A 16,011-nucleotide genomic window follows, 5' to 3' on the forward strand; every position below is an offset into this window, starting at 1 on the left:
AAGAAGCTGAGGTTGATCGGTTCTATGAAGACCTACAACACCTTCTAGAACTCACACCAAAAAAAGATGTCCTCTTCATCATAGGGGATTGGAATGCTAAAGTAGGAAGTCAAGAAATCACCGGGATAACAGGCAGGCATGGCCTTGGTGTACAAAATGAAGCAGGACAAAAGCTAATAGAGTTTTGCCAAGAGAACATGCTGATCATAGCAAACACTCTTTTCCAACAGCACAAGAGGCGACTCTACACATGGACGTCACCAGATGGTCAATATCGAAATCAGATTGATTATGTACTTTGCAGCCAAAGATGGAGAAGCTCCATACAGTCAGTCAAAACAAGACCTGGAGCTGACTGTGGCTCAGATCATGAGCTGCTTCTTGCAAAATTTCGGCTTAAATTGAAGAACGTCGGGAAAACCACTAAACCGTTCAGGTATGACCTAAATCATATCCCTGATGAATATACAGTGGAGGTGAGGAATAGATTTCAGGGATTAGACCTGATAGACAGAGTGCCTGAGGAACTATGGACGGAGGTCCGTAACATTGTTCAGGAGGCAGCAACGAAATCCATCCCAAAGAAAAAGAAATGCAAGAAAGCCAAGTGGCTGTCTGATGAGGCTTTACAAGTAGCTGATGAAAGAAGGGAAGCGAAAAGCAAGGGAGAAAAGGGAAGACATACCCAACTGAATGCAGAGTTCCAGAGAATAGCAAGGAGAGACAAGAAGGCCTTCTTAAATGAACAATGCAAAGAAATCGAGGAAAACAATAGAATGGGAAAGACTAGAGATCTCTTCAAGAAAATTGGAGATCTCAAGGGAACGTTTTGTGCAAAGACGGGCATGATAAAGGACAAAGAAGGCAGGGACCTAACAGAAGCAGATGAGATTAAGAAGAGGTGGCAAGAATACACAGAAGAACTATAGAGGAAAGATCTGAATGTCCCTGATAGCCATGATAGTGCGGTCACTGAACTTGAGCCGGACATCCTCGAGAGTGAAGTCAAGTGGGCCTTAGGAAGCATTAGTAACAACAAAGCTAGCGGAGATGACAGTATTCCAGCCGAGCTATTTAAAATCCTAAAAGATGATGCTGTTAAAGTGCTGCATTCAATATGCCAACAAATCTGGAACACTCAACAGTGGCCACAAGACTGGAAAAGGTCAGTTTACATTCCAATTCCAAAGAAGGGCAACGCCAAAGAGTGTTCAAACTACCGCACAATTGCGCTCATTTCACATGCCAGCAAGGTGATGCTCAAAATCCTACAAGCTAGGCTTCAGCAGTATGCGAACCGAGAACTACCGGAAGTACAAGCTGGGTTTAGAAGAGGCAGAGGAACTAGAGATCAAATCGCCAACATTCGCTGCATCATGGAGAAAGCAAGAGAATTCCAGAAAAACGTCTATTTCTGCTTCATTGACTACGCTAAAGCCTTTGATTGTGTGGATCACAACAAACTGTGGCAAATTCTTAAAGTGATGGGAGTACCAGACCACCTTACCTGTCTCCTGAGAAACCTGTACGAGGGTCAAGAAGCAACAGTAAGAACCAGACATGGAACAACCAATTGGTTCAAAATTGGGAAAGGAGTACGACAAGGCTGCATATTGTCACCCTGCTTATTTAACTTATATGCAGAGTACATCATGAGAAATGCCGGGTTGGATGAATCAGAGGTCGGAATTAAGATTGCTGGGAGAATTATCAACAACCTCCGATATGCAGACGATACCACCCTAATGGCAGAAAGCGAAGAGGATCTCAAGAGCCTCTTGTTGAGGGTGAAAGAGGAGAGTGCAAAAGCTGGTTTGAAACTCAACATTAAAAAAACGAAGATCATGGCATCTGGCCCCATCACTTCCTGGCATATAGAAGGGGAAGAAATGGAAGCAGTGACAGATTTTACTTTCTTGGGCTCCAAGATCACTGCAGACGGTGACTGTAGCCATGAAATTAAAAGACGCTTGCTCCTTGGGAGGAAAGCTATGGCCAACCTAGACAGCATAGTAAGAAGCAGAGACATCACCTTGCCAACAAAGGTCCGTCTAATCAAAGCTATGGTTTTCCCAGTAGTAATGTATGGCTGTGAGAGCTGGACTATAAGGAAGGCTGAGCGCCGAAGAATTGATGCTTTCGAACTGTGGTGCTGGAGAAGACTCTTACGAGTCCCCTGGACTGCAAGGAGGTCAAATCAGTCAATCCTAAAGGAAATCAACCCTGAGTGCTCATTGGAAGGACAGATAATGAAGCTGAAGCTCCAATATTTTGGCCACCTAATGCAAAGAGAAAACTCTCTGGAAAAGACCCTGATGCTGGGAAAGACTGAAGGCAAAAGGAGCAGGGGACGGCAGAGGATGAGATGGCTAGATAGCATCACGGATGCAATGAATATGAACTTGAGCACGCTCCGGGAGAGAGCGCAGGACAGGAAGGCCTGGCGTGCTATGGTCCATGGGGTCACGAAGAGTCGGACACGACTGAACGACTGAACAACAACAACAAATCCTTGTTTTGTGTTGGCTATTACTGCCCTAGAACTGGCAAAGTTAGCCAATGAACAGTTAAACCATATGTCTAACCCCCCTGAAGCCACATTATTAAATAGATGAACTAAATTTACTCTGTTCTAGTCAAAAGATTTTTGGAAGTCTATTATCAGCCATAAACAAAAACCTAATTAAATTAAGTAAGTATAGATGCCCCTTAAATTTCAATAGAAAAATGTCAGTTCTAGTCCTCAGAAATATTGGAGATGTGGATGTCGGAATGCCAAGTATGGTATACAAACTATTATACTGTAATGGCTTGAGATGTACAAACTCACAATATACCCACTACCATCAAATCTCTGCCCATTAAGAACTTGCAGGTAAATCTTACAGGTAGATATAAGTAGGAGAACTCTGCCTGCCAAATGACCTTCAAACTCTTAAGATACCTAGTGACGTTTATTTCAGCAAGCTTTTTAATGAGGTCTCATTGCATGGAGCACATAGCATTTTCTATGGCTGGCACTATAGGGTTGTAGAGATACTAAAAATAGAGTGAACCATGTAGCCTGGATTCTCAAATGAGATGATTCTTGCTGTTCAATAACTTCTAGATGCACAAAGGGAGCATGCTGATTCCATCTTCAGTGGTAACTGATGTGTTTCTATGCCAAATTCAAGGTGCTGGTGTTAACCTTTAAAGCCCTAAATAATTTAGGGCCCGATTATCTGAAGCACTGTCTTACCCCATACATTCAGGTCATCCACCAATGCCCTTTTCAGGATTCTTCTGCCTTCAGAAGTGAGGCAGATGGCTACAAGAAAATTATTCTTTTCACTCATGAGACTTTTTCTTAAGCTTAGTGACTTTTGATTGCACAGCAAGATAGAGACACAATCAAATATGTGGTCAGATAAGAAAACAATTTAGATTTCAAAGAGATTTATGTTCATGTTGTGCATCTATAATTGACTGAACAGCAAAGATAGAATCTGAGAAAGTGAGCTACACAGTTCACTCTATTTTTAGTACAATCCTTGCCTTGTACAATCTTTTTCAAATCACAGTGCTTCCTTACATTTAACCATAAAAGATGTTCAAAGACCAGTCAACACTGATTTAGCCTTGTCGGGGTTCTCTGGGTGCCTGCCAAGCCTATGCCCCCGCCAAGTCCCTGCCCCTGGTTGCATGCCCCCAGACCTGTGCCTGAACCCCCCTTCCTCACTAAGCCATCCATACTCATCCCAGGCCCATCCAGCGATCTCTGCACCCGCCATTTTGCAAAAAAAAAAAAAAAATGGCAGGCACAGATATGTGCACATTTGTTCTTCTGCAAAATGGCACTGTGAATGGCCAATATATGCAAGGTTACAGGCATAAAGGCTTTCAGCACCTCCTGAAGACACTGTTATTTCGAGAGATCTTCCTTGAGTGACCAGCCGTGGTTTATTAAATTCAGAATTTGATTCTTTTAAAATGTTTTAATTATTTTAACGTGGTGTTTTATTCTTCTATCTTTGTTGTTTACTGCTCCAAAACCTTTTGAAGGAGAGCAGTATATAAATATTGTAAATAATAAATAGATCCCTGGCCATTACTATGGCCAAATTAAGATGGCTAAACCTCAGTGATTCAGCCACTGAGAGAAGATTCCACCAATAAAGAATGACTACAAGCAACAAGAAACTGTTAAGAACATGGGAAGAGCCATGCTGGATCAGATCAACGTCCATCTGGTCCAACATTCTGTTCACACAGTGGCCAACCCGCTATCGATCAGGAATCCATAAACAGGACACAAGTGCAACAGCACTCTCCCATCCATGTTTCCCAGCAACTGGTGTGCAGAGGCATACTGCCTCTGATACTGGAGGTAGCATATAGCCATCAGGACTAGTAGCCACTGACAGACTTCTCCAAGAATGTGTCTAATCCCCTTTTAAAGCCATCCAAGTTGCTGGTCATCACTACATCTTGTGGTCACAAATTCCATAGTTTTAACTATGCGCTGTGTGAATACACCCATCAGACCAAAAAGGATGGGACACTCAAGTGTCATCTGTTCACATCCCACTGTCAAATTTATGTTTATGAGATTTGCCAGTACAGCAGCTGCTCTACCCCTAATCAATTGCTTAACAAAGGAACTATCTATGCTTCAAATCTATTCAATTATAGATTTACAGATTCAGATACTATACACATAAAATACCACATTCCAGCAACAAATCAGAAAATTCATTCCCATTCTATGTGATTGCCATCCAGTTATATTCCAAACATAAATGAAAACATGATACCACTTTAACCCACAAGAAAATGGCATAGCAACAATTGTCACTAAAATCTTATCCTAGCATAGGACAGAGAGCCAAGTTTAATCATGCTTAGTTACTAACCTTTCTTAGGTGACTGACGCTGCATCAGTTATTATAATAAGATGAGAGTGATCTATGAATCTATTGTTTTTGAATGGGAAATATTCCTTTACCATAGACTGAACAGCCTTACATTCCAGGATAGGGCCAATTAAAATGTTTGGCTCTCAAATTCTTTGTTACAAGAGGAGAGAAAAATTATATATACCATCTCAGTATGAAAAGGTTGCTTAAAAAAAAAAGAATAATGTAAATTCCACAAGGAGTTAAAAAAAAAAAAAGCAATCAATTTCACTCCCTTGTCATCTACTTTATGGAAATAAACTCTCTGAATAGCCTTCAAGGAGATCAGATGCAAAACAATTTAATTGATCAACTTGATCACTTCTGACATGAAGCTGGCTTTGTAACAACTTAGCCAAATGTGGCATATTTAACAGATTAAATGTGGTAGCCATTTGCTAAGTTTGGTATGGGAGATTCAACTCTGGGTTTAATTTAATCTAGGAGCCTATGCCTGTTTCAGGCTTAACATGCTTACAACAGGATTGGCTAAGGCTATTAATTACAACCTCTCCTCAATATTAGTTTTACCACAAAGTCCAAGGAAGCAGAAAATGCAATCTGACATTTCACCAGATGTAATGAAGAAGGGGCTAAAACCGTCCATTTGTCTGCTTCAGACCTGTAGAACTTACTAGGGCAGTTGACATGATTGCTCCCAAGCACCCTCTCCCTGTGAACATTGCCCAGGCAAGTCTTTGGTATACACCTAAGCTAAGGGCAATGAATTATTATTATTATTATTATTATTATTATTATTATTATTATTAATCGCCCATCTGGCTGGTCACCCAGCCACTCTGGGCGATGTACAACATACAATAAAAACAGTTTAAAACAATAAAATTCTACAATCAAAACATTTTCTAAAATATCCTAACCCATCCCAAATGCCTGCCTGAACAACAGCGTTTTTAATGCACGACGGAAGCTCATTAAAGAGGGGGCATGACGGAGTTCCCTAGGGAGGAAGTTCCACAGAGTGGGGGCCACCACAGAAAAGGCCCTCTCCCTCGTCCCCACTAGTCTAACTGTCCTGGCTGATGGGACAGAGAGAAGGCCATCCGAGGCTGATCTTGTTAAGCGGCCTGTCTGGTGCTGCTGGAGGCGCTCCTTAAGATAGGCTGGGCCAGAACCATATAGGGTTTTAAAGGTCAAAACCAACACCTTGAATTTGGCCCGGAAAACAACTGGTAACCAGTGCAACTCCTTCAGCACTGGAGTGATGTGATCTCGCCGGCGGCTGCCTTTAATCAGGCGAGCCGCCGCGTTCTGTACCAGCTGCAGTTTCCGAACCGTCTTCAAGGGTAACCCCACGTAGAGCGCATTACAGTAGTCTAAACGAGAGGAGACCAGGGCATGTACTACCGATGAGAGCAGATGGTCGGGAAGGAAGGGGCGCAGCCGCTGTATCAGATGGAGTTGATACAGCGCTGTCCAGCTCACAGCTGACCCCTGAGTCTCCATGGACAGCTGGGAGTCCAAAATGATCCCCAGGCTGCGGACCTGGTCTTTCAAGGATAGCCATACCCCATTCAGCACCAGGTCAACATCCCCCAGCCTCCTCTTGTCTCCCACCAAAAGTACCTCGGTCTTGTCAGGGTTCAGCCTCAGCCTATTCCTCCCCATCCAGCCACTCACCGTCTCCACACATTTGGACAGGGATTCTACGGCCAACCTTGGTGAAGATTTAAACGAGAGGTAGAGCTGCATGTCATCCGCATATTGATGACACTGCACCCCAAACCTCCTGATGATAGCCCCCAGCGGCTTCATATAGATGTTAAATAGCATCGGGGAGAGGATGGAACCCTGTGGCACCCCACAAGTAAGTGGCCACGGGTCCGAAACCTCCTCTCTCAGTGCTACCCTCTGGTACCTGCCGGAGAGGAAGGACCAGAACCACCGCAATACAGTGTCCCCAATGCCCAACCCCTCCAGGCGGTCCAGGAGGATACCCTGGTCAACGGTATCAAAAGCCGCTGAGAGGTCGAGGAGAACAAGGAAGGAGCATTCACCCCTATCCAGAGACCTCCTCATATCATCTACCAAGGCGACCAAGGCCGTTTCTGTCCCATGCCCAGGCCTGAAGCCCGACTGAAATGGGTCTAGATAATCAGTTTCTTCCAAGTGTGCCTTCAACTGCACCGCCGCCACCCGCTCAATCACCTTGCCCAAAAATGGCAGATTTGAGACTGGGAGAAAGTTGTTCAAAACTTGAGGATCCAAGGAGGGCTTCTTTAAGAGCGGTCTTATCACTGCCTCCTTGAGGGCTGATGGCATCACTCCCTCCTCAAGGGAGGCGTTCACCACCGCCTTGATCCCCTCACCCAGTCTCTCTCTGCAGCTCATAATGAGCCAAGATGGGCAAGGATCAAGTAAGTAGGTGGTCGGCCGTACCGATGAAAGCACCTTGTCCACTTCATCAGGAGGGAGAAGCTGGAACCGATCCCACAAAACCGGTTTGCCACAGGCCGCCTGAAGCAAGAATGAAACAAGAAGGACAACAGTTAGAATGCAGGAAGACTAGTGCCAAGTCTGTGGCAAAGGGGGAGTTCTTTTTCATCAGCATTGCATCTTCTCAGTGTCATCCAGAGGAGCTTTTCTTAGTGGTTCATGGCCTTTTGCAATCTGAACCAGGGGGAAGATGGTGGAAACCTCAATAGCACATTGTGACAAGTTTGCAAAACACTCTGAAAGACAAAGTCGCTTGCATTTGTCACAACATGGACACCACAGGTAAAGCAGTTCCATTAGTAGAGGTGTTCAGAGCACCATCTGGTTCAGTTTTATTGATGACTTTCAGTTGTAAAGGCTCGATGATGTGGACAAAGTGCTTAGCCAAGTCCAGTCGACCACCTGTGTCCTTGATCCTTGTCCGTCATGGCTTATTATATCTAATAGGGAGATGTTCAGCTGGGTCGAGCAAGTTGTCAACTCCTCCTTGAGAGAGGGAGTGAATGAAACTATCTAGATCCATTTCAATCCGGCCTCAGGCCTGGTTTTGGAATGGAAATTGCCTTGGTCACCCTTTGGGATAACCTTTGCTGGGAGAGGGACAGGGGAGTGCGACCCTGTTGATTCTCTTGGACATGTGATGTGGCTGCAAAACAGGCAAATGCTATTTTGGGCTGCATTAATAAAAGTATAGCTTCCAAACTGTGTGAAGTACTAGTTCCTCTCTACTCAGCACTGGTTAGGCCTCATCTGGAGTACCATGTCCAGTTCTGGGCATCACACTTTAAGAAGGATGCAGACAAACTGGAGAGGGTTCAGAGAAGGGCAATGAAGATGATCAGGGGACTGGAAACAAAGCCCTATGAGGAGAGACTGAAAGAACTGGGCATGTTTAGCCTTGAGAAGAGAAGACTGAGGGGAGATATGATAGTGCTCTTCAAGTACTTGAAAGGTTGTCAGAGAGAGGAAGGCCAGCATCTCTTCTCGATCATCCCAGAATGAAGGACACAGAATAGTGGGCTCAAGATACAGGAAGCCAGGTTCTGGCTGAACATCAGGAAAAACTTCCTGATACAGCAAGACGATGGGACCAATTACCTAGGGAGGTAGTGGGCTCGCCCACACTGGAGGCATTCAAGATGAGGCTGGACAGCCATCTGTCAGGGATGCTTTGACTTAGATTCTGCATTGAGCAGGGAGTTGCACTTGATGTTCTTATAGCCCCTTCCAACCCTACTATTCTATGATTCTATGAGGTTTTCGATACCATTGACCATGGTATCCTTCTGGATAAGTTGTCTGGGTTGGGAGCTGGAGGCACTGCACTGCAATAGTTCCGCTCCTACTTGGATGGCTGATTCCAGAAGGTGGTGCTGGAGGATTATTGCTCTGTGCCTTGGCAACTATGCCATGGGGTTTCATAGAGCTCTATTTTATCCCCCATGCTGCTTTAACATCTACATGAAACTGCTGGGGAGGTTATCTGGAGAGATGGACTGAGGTTTCACCAATATGCAGATGACACCCAGCTCTCTCTCTGTTTTTCATCACATTCAGATAAGGCAGTGGGCATTCTGAACCAGTGCCTGGATGCAGTAATGGACTGGATGAAGGCTAATGAACAGACTCAGTCCAGAGAAGGAGGTATTGTTGGTGGGTGGTTTGTCTGCCTAGCTGATGTTCAACCCATTCTGAAGGGGGTTGCACTCCCCTTATAAGATCAGGTTCATAGATTGGTGGTGCTCTTGGATCCAGCATTGTCACAGGTGGACTCAGTGGTGCAGAACACCTTTTATCAGTTTAGTCTGATATACCAACTGCATCCTTACCTGAACAGAGATAGCCTAGCTACAGTTAGCCACGCTCTGGTAACCTCTCATCTGGATTACTGCAATGTGTTATGTGTGAGGCTGCCTTTGAAAATGGTCCAGAAACTTCAGCTTGTCCAAAATAGGGCAGTGAGATTGTTGATGGGAACTGGCCAATGTGATCATATTATGCCAGTACTGTTCCACCTGCTCTGGCTGCCAGTTTATTTCCGGGCCCAACGCAAAATACTATCTATCTATCTATCTATCTATTTATTTTATTAATCACCCATCTGGCTGGTCACCCAGCCACTCTGGGCAATGTACAACAAAATACAAAATATTAGTATTAACACTGAAAGCTCTGAACAGCTTGGGGCCAGGTTACCTGAAGGATAGTCTTCTCCCATATACATCTGTTGAGACCATAAGATCACCTTCAGCTGTTCTTCTCCAGGAGCCCCTGCCAAAGCAAGTGAGGTGGATGGCTACTAAGAAGAGGGCCTTCACTGTTGTGGCACCCTGGTTGTGGAATGAGGTTCCCAGAGAGGCTTGCCTGGCACCTACATTGTGCTCTTTTCAGTGTCAGGTGAAGACCTTCTTATTTTCCCTGGCATGTTAGTTTTTCAATTTCTGTCTTAAATCTGATACTATATTTTAAATCTCTGCACTGCTGCTAGGTTTTATTTGGTTATTATTTTTATTTTATACTGTAGTTTTAAACTTTTAAACTTGTATACTGTATTTTATCGTGTTGTACTTTATAGTTTTAATTGTTGTGAACTGCCCACAGAGCATTGGCTATTAAATGGTATAGAAAACTAATAAATAAAGAATAAAATAAAACCCTTGTAACCAGAAGAGGCTGGAAGTTCAGACTAGCCTGCTAATGAAAAACATCTATTTGAATTTTGTTTAGAGTAGGCAACAGTGATTTTACAGCCAAGTAATTCACTTTGACAACACAGTTATCAGCTATAGGAACGGGCTCATTTGCAGCAAAAGACTGATCAAAACAGGTTCTGTCAGTAGTATAAAGGACGTACCAAGAGATCAATAAGGGTAGGGTTTAAATCAGTGTTGGAAAAGAGACCTGCTTGGGTCAAAATAAAATGAATCTGTCTTTAAGTATTCATAGAGACATTTATCACTAGCATTGTCCAAGCTCAAATGGGAGCAATCATTTTAATCATTTACCAAGGAAAACCATGAGACAGGCCATGAAATACTATCAAGTGGTTGCTGTGGGGAAAAAAACCCACCTGCCCAAACCAAATTTATGTCAAAATTCAACTGCCACCACCTCCTTCTTCACTCACGTCATCATACTCTCTCCTATATTTGAAATCCTTTATTACATTCTGATTTCTTGACACATCCATTTCAAACTCTTCTCCTTATCACAAAGGCTATGCTGGCCTTTCTGTATGCTTTTCCACATCCATTCCTTACTCTTATACTTTTCAAAGACCTTTCATTTTACTTCACCTTTTAGTCTAACATTCATGTCTCATCCCTTTCACTTTTATTTGTGAGGTTCTTAATAACTAAGAAATGTTTTTGTTCTTGTTCAAGAGGTATCTTCTTGTGCCCTGAAAAAGCCCTTACAATATGTCATCACAACTCATACCTCTTCTCAAATATACTCCTGCTTTACCAATTACACATGTCTTGCAATGTTTCTCTTGCAACACTTGCTTTCTTATCTTCTCTAGCCGTTATTTTCAGAACAGGAAAGTATCTTAGTAATATTAATTATGTACAACAGAAGCAATATGGTTGACAAATTTAAAAAACAACAACAGCGCTACAGAAAGCCACTAATTTTCATATATGTGTTGTCATAAGAATCATGGATGAAATAGATTTGTTGTGGTGAATACATGCAAATGTAAAACCCATTAAAAAAAACTCAAAAGGATGATATTTTCTTCAGTTTTAAGTTTTCAGAAATGTAGTATGCTACTTTTTAAATGAAATTGCTGTCTTGGTTCCAAAAGTGTTGCTGTAGAAGTAAGGGGCACTTCTGTTCACACAATGTGTCCCTGCTATCTCCACCAATTCCTCTTGCCCACTGCAGTTCCCCTGCCACATTCCACTCTCTTCAGGTGAGTCTCCTCAGAAACAGCTGGGGGTGGGCAGCATGGTGCCATTGGGGAGGTGGGGGCCTGAAAGGCCTATTGCACAGAATTCCACTTGCACATCTTTGGATTCAAGGCAAGCCAATGAGATTAAACTGGAAAATATGCACTTCTTACCCATTAAACTACTAAAGAAAATGGAAATAAATTGATTATAATCTGTCAGCTCCAAGTACAGGATGTTATATCTTTATATGGTACGCAGAAGTAAATGGCTCTTATACTGACTTTAAGATTCAAGATTTATTTTTTATCTTTTGTTTCTGGGAAGAAACAATGCCTTTATAGACACAAGGAAACATTTCTAGAAGAAGCTTTCACACATTACATTGAACATGAATACAAAGGGAAGTGGGATTGTGGCTACTCGCCCTGCCCCATAAATGTGTTCAGCAGGACTATGAGAAAGCCTATTCAAATAAACTCTGTGTGTAGGTTCCATCTGCATGATCACAGATGTTGCCTATGCAGTTTGCACTTTTACACCTTCTGTGAATGCATTTACAGGGCAGTGCTGTATACATGCACTCAGTTTAACATGTGAAATGAGCTATTATTACTAGGAAGAGTTAAGGGGCAATCCACTTACCTATTTTTCTGGGACACTTTGCCCCAAGAATGTTATTAGCACGTCCAGATTCCCATGACACACAGTGATTTTTGTTCCATAAGCACCTTAAACCTGGCCCAGCAGTTTTGCAAAGTTCTTCATCTCTGAATGCTTCACAGTTGGGAGGTTTGTACACAAGGATGTCATTCAACAGAATGCTTGAAAAGCCTCCGAATATATACATGGATCTATTGAGTAAAACAAAGTAATGTTGCATTTCTACAAGAATACACACCATCCAAAGCCACGACCCTTTTAATCTCTCGTGTGTGTGTGTGTGTGTGTGTGTGTGTGTTCAGTTACTTATCCTAAACCTATGGAGAACAGGAGGCTACTATATACATACTGTAACTGCATGATCCAGCCAGACCTATGCAGTTTGAAATCCCATTGACCTGCATAGGACAGATTTAAGCACATGCTTAGCTTTCTAATTAAAATAAACAGAATTCCAAATGCTTAACCTTGGCTGGATTGTACCCATATGATGTAATAAAACAATATTATCCTTAACACTGCTTTAATTGACATTATCTCCATTCTTCCATTTAGACAACACAATATTAAGTGCTCTTGTAAAAAAAAATCAATACTTCATTCATTTAAAGTTTCATGCGTTTGCCTACTTATTTAATATATAAATTCTAACAGAAAAACTAATCCAGTCATGTTCTGGCACTGCATTCATTGTTTTTATATATCAGAAAGTATATGATGCATCAGCTGGATAACCTCAAAAGCTATTCTTATTCTTGGCCAGTCTATATGCTTCATTTGAATATTTAAGACAACTTGCTCTGCCATACGAAATGGACAGGACTAAAAGTGGACTGTAATGCCATCCTACTTCTTTTCAGGTGGACCTAAAACCATCCCACTTCTTTTCAGTGGATGTCAAACCATCCCAGGATGTTACATATTTCAAAAAGTCATTTGACCCAGGCCAGAGCTGTTTGTCACCTTCATGGATCACTGCCTTGTTGTGGCGAAGGGGCTTGCGTAACTCAGTGAAGCCATAAGCTATGCCGTGCAGGGCCACCCAAGATGGACAGGTCATGGCAGAGAGTTCTGACAAAATGTGTTCCACTGGAGAAGGAAATGGCAACCCACTCCAGTATTCTTGCCAAGAAAACCCCATGGAATGTATCACAAGGCTAAAAGAGATGACGCCGGAAGATGAGCCCCTCAGGTCGGAAGGTGTCCAATATACTACTGGGGAAGAGCAGAGGGAATTTCCAAGTAGCGCCAGAAACAGTGAAGCGGCTGGGCCAAAGCTGAAAGGACACTCAGCTGTGGATGTGTCTGGTGGTGAAAAGAAAATCCGATGCTGTAAAGAACAATATTGTTTAGGAACCTGGAAGGTAAGATCAATGAATCAAGGTAAGCTGGAGGTGGTCAAACATGAGATGGCAAGATTGAACATCGACAGCTTGGGAATCAGCGAACTAAAATGGACAAGCGTGAGCGAATTTAATTCAGGTGACCATTATATCTACTACTGTGGGCAAGAATCCCGTAGAAGAAATGGAGTAGCACTCATAGTCAATAAAGGGGTGGGAAAAGCAGTACTGGGGTACAATCTTAAAAATGATAGAATGATCTCAGTACGAATCCAAGGCAAACCATTCAACATCACAGTAATTCAAGTCTATGCCCCAACCACTGAGGCTGAAGAAGCTGAGGTTGATCAGTTCTATGAAGACCTACAACACCTTCTAGAACTAACACCAAAAAAAGATGTCCTCTTCATCATAGGGGATTGGAATGCTAAAGTAGGAAGTCAAGAAATCACCGGGATAACAGGCAAGCATGGCCTTGGTGTACAAAATGAAGCAGGACAAAGGCTAATAGAGTTTTGCCAAGAGAACACGCTGATCATAGCAAACACTCTTTTCCAACAGCACAAAAGGCGACTCTACACATGGACATCACCAGATGGTCAATATCGAAATCAGATTGATTATGTACTTTGCAGCCAAAGATGGAGAAGCTCTATACAGTCAGTAAAAACAAGACCTGGAGCTGACTGTGGCTCAGATCATGAGCTGCTTCTTGCAAAATTTCGGCTTAAATTGAAGAACGTAGGGAAAACCACTAAACCATTCAGGTATGACCTAAATCATATCCCTCATGAATATACAGTGGAGGTGAGGAATAGATTTAAGGGATTAGACCTGATAGACAGAGTGCCTGAGGAACTATGGATGGAGGTCCGTAATATTGTTCAGGAGGCAGAAACTCAATCCATCCCAAAGAAAAAGAAATGCAAGAAAGCCAAGTGGCTGTCTGACGAGGCTTTACAAGTAGCTGAGGAAAGAAGGGAAGCAAAAAGCAAGGGAGAAAGGGGAAGATATATCCAACTGAATGCAGAGTTCCAGAGAATAGCAAGGAGAGGCAAGAAGGCCTTCTTAAATGAACAATGCAAAGAAATCAAGGAAAACAATAGAATGGGAAAGACTAGAGATCTTTTCAAGAAAATCGGAGATCTCAAGGGAACATTTTGTGCAAAGACGGGCATGATAAAGGACAAAGAAGGCAGGGACCTAACAGAAGCAGATGAGATTAAGAAGAGGTGGCAAGAATACACAGAAGAACTATACAGGAAAGATCTTAATGCCCCTGATAGCCATGATAGTGCCTTCACTGAACTGGAGCCGGACATCCTCGAGAGTGAAGTCAAGTGGGCCTTAGGAAGCATTACTAACAACAAAACTAGTGGAGATGACAGTCTTCCAGCTGAGCTATTTAAAATCCTCAAAGATGATGCTGTTAAAGTGCTGCACTCAATATGCCAACAAATTTGGAACACACAACAGTGGCCACAAGCCTGGAAAAGGTCAGTTTACATTCCAATTCCAAAGAAGGGCAATGCCAAAGAGTGTTCAAGCTACCGTACAATTGCGCTCATTTCACATGCCAGCAAGGTTATGCTCAAAATCCTACAAGCTAGGTTTCAGCAGTATGTGAACCGAGAACTACTGGAAGTACAAGCGGGGTTTCGAAGAGGCAGAGGAACTAGAGATCAAATCGCCAACATTCGCTGGATCATGGAGAAAGCAAGAGAATTCCAGAAAAACATCTATTTCTGCTTCATTGACTATGCTAAAGCCTTTGATTGTGTGGATCACAACAAACTGTGGCAAACTCTTAAAGAGATGGGAGTACCAGACCACCTTACCTGTCTCCTGAGAAACCTGTACGAGGGTCAAGAAGCAATAGTAAGAACCGGACATGGAACAACCGATTGGTTCAAAATTGGGAAAGGAGTATGACAAGGCTATATATCGTTGCCCTGCTTATTTAATTTATATGCAGAGTACATAATGAGAAACGCTGGGTTGGATGAATCACAGGTCGGAATTAAGATTGCCAGGAGAATTATCAACAACCTCAGATATGCAGACGATACCACCCTAATGGCAGAAAGTGAAGAGGATCTAAAGAGCCTCTTGTTGAGGGTGAAAGTGGAGAGTGCAAAAGCTGGTTTGAAACTCAACATTAAAAAAACGAAGATCATGGCATCTGGCCCCATCACTTCCTGGCATATAGAAGGGGAAGAAATGGAAGCAGTGACAGATTTTATTTTCTTGGGCTCCAAGATCACTGCAGACGGTGACTGTAGCCATGAAATTAAAAGATGCTTGCTCCTTGGGAGGAAAGCTATGGCAAACCTAGACAGCATAGTCAGAAGCAGAGACATCACCTTGCCGACAAAGGTTCGTATAATCAAAGCTATGGTTTTTCCAGTAGCAACGTATGGCTGTGAGAGCTGGACTATAAGGAAGGCTGAGCGCTGAAGAATCGATGCATTCGAACTGTGGTGCTGGAGAAGACTCTTACGAGTCCCCTGGACTGCAAGGAGGTCAAATCAGTCCATCCTAAAGGAAATCAACCCTGAGTGCTCATTGGAAGGACAGATACTGAAGCTGAAGCTCAAATATTTTGGCCACCTAATGCGAAGAGAAAACTCCCTGGAAAAGACCCTGATGCTGGGAAAGATTGAAGGCAAAAGGAGAAGGGGATGGCAGAGGGTGAGATGGCTAGATAGCATCACCAAT

At 42.9% G+C, this 16,011-nt stretch overlaps 1 protein-coding gene across 9 annotated transcripts in view; it reads right to left on the reverse strand.

The window, feature by feature from the left end:
• Positions 1-16,011, reverse strand: part of ATRNL1 (attractin like 1) — a 920,708-nt gene that overhangs the window by 725,609 nt on the left and 179,088 nt on the right. For all 9 annotated transcript variants that reach the window (XR_014789465.1, XR_014789464.1, XM_084846134.1 and 6 more), the window contains one exon: positions 11,933-12,141. Coding sequence is in view for 7 of the 9 variants with exons in the window: in XM_084846134.1 (XP_084702260.1) it covers positions 11,933-12,141 (209 nt within the window). In the remaining 2 variants the exon portion in view is untranslated. The remainder of the gene's footprint in view (positions 1-11,932; positions 12,142-16,011) is intronic.

This window comes from Heloderma suspectum, chromosome 3, assembly GCF_057233095.1.
Source record: "Heloderma suspectum isolate Gila_16-S chromosome 3, 16-S_ref, whole genome shotgun sequence".
NCBI classification, from domain to species: domain Eukaryota; kingdom Metazoa; phylum Chordata; class Lepidosauria; order Squamata; family Helodermatidae; genus Heloderma; species Heloderma suspectum.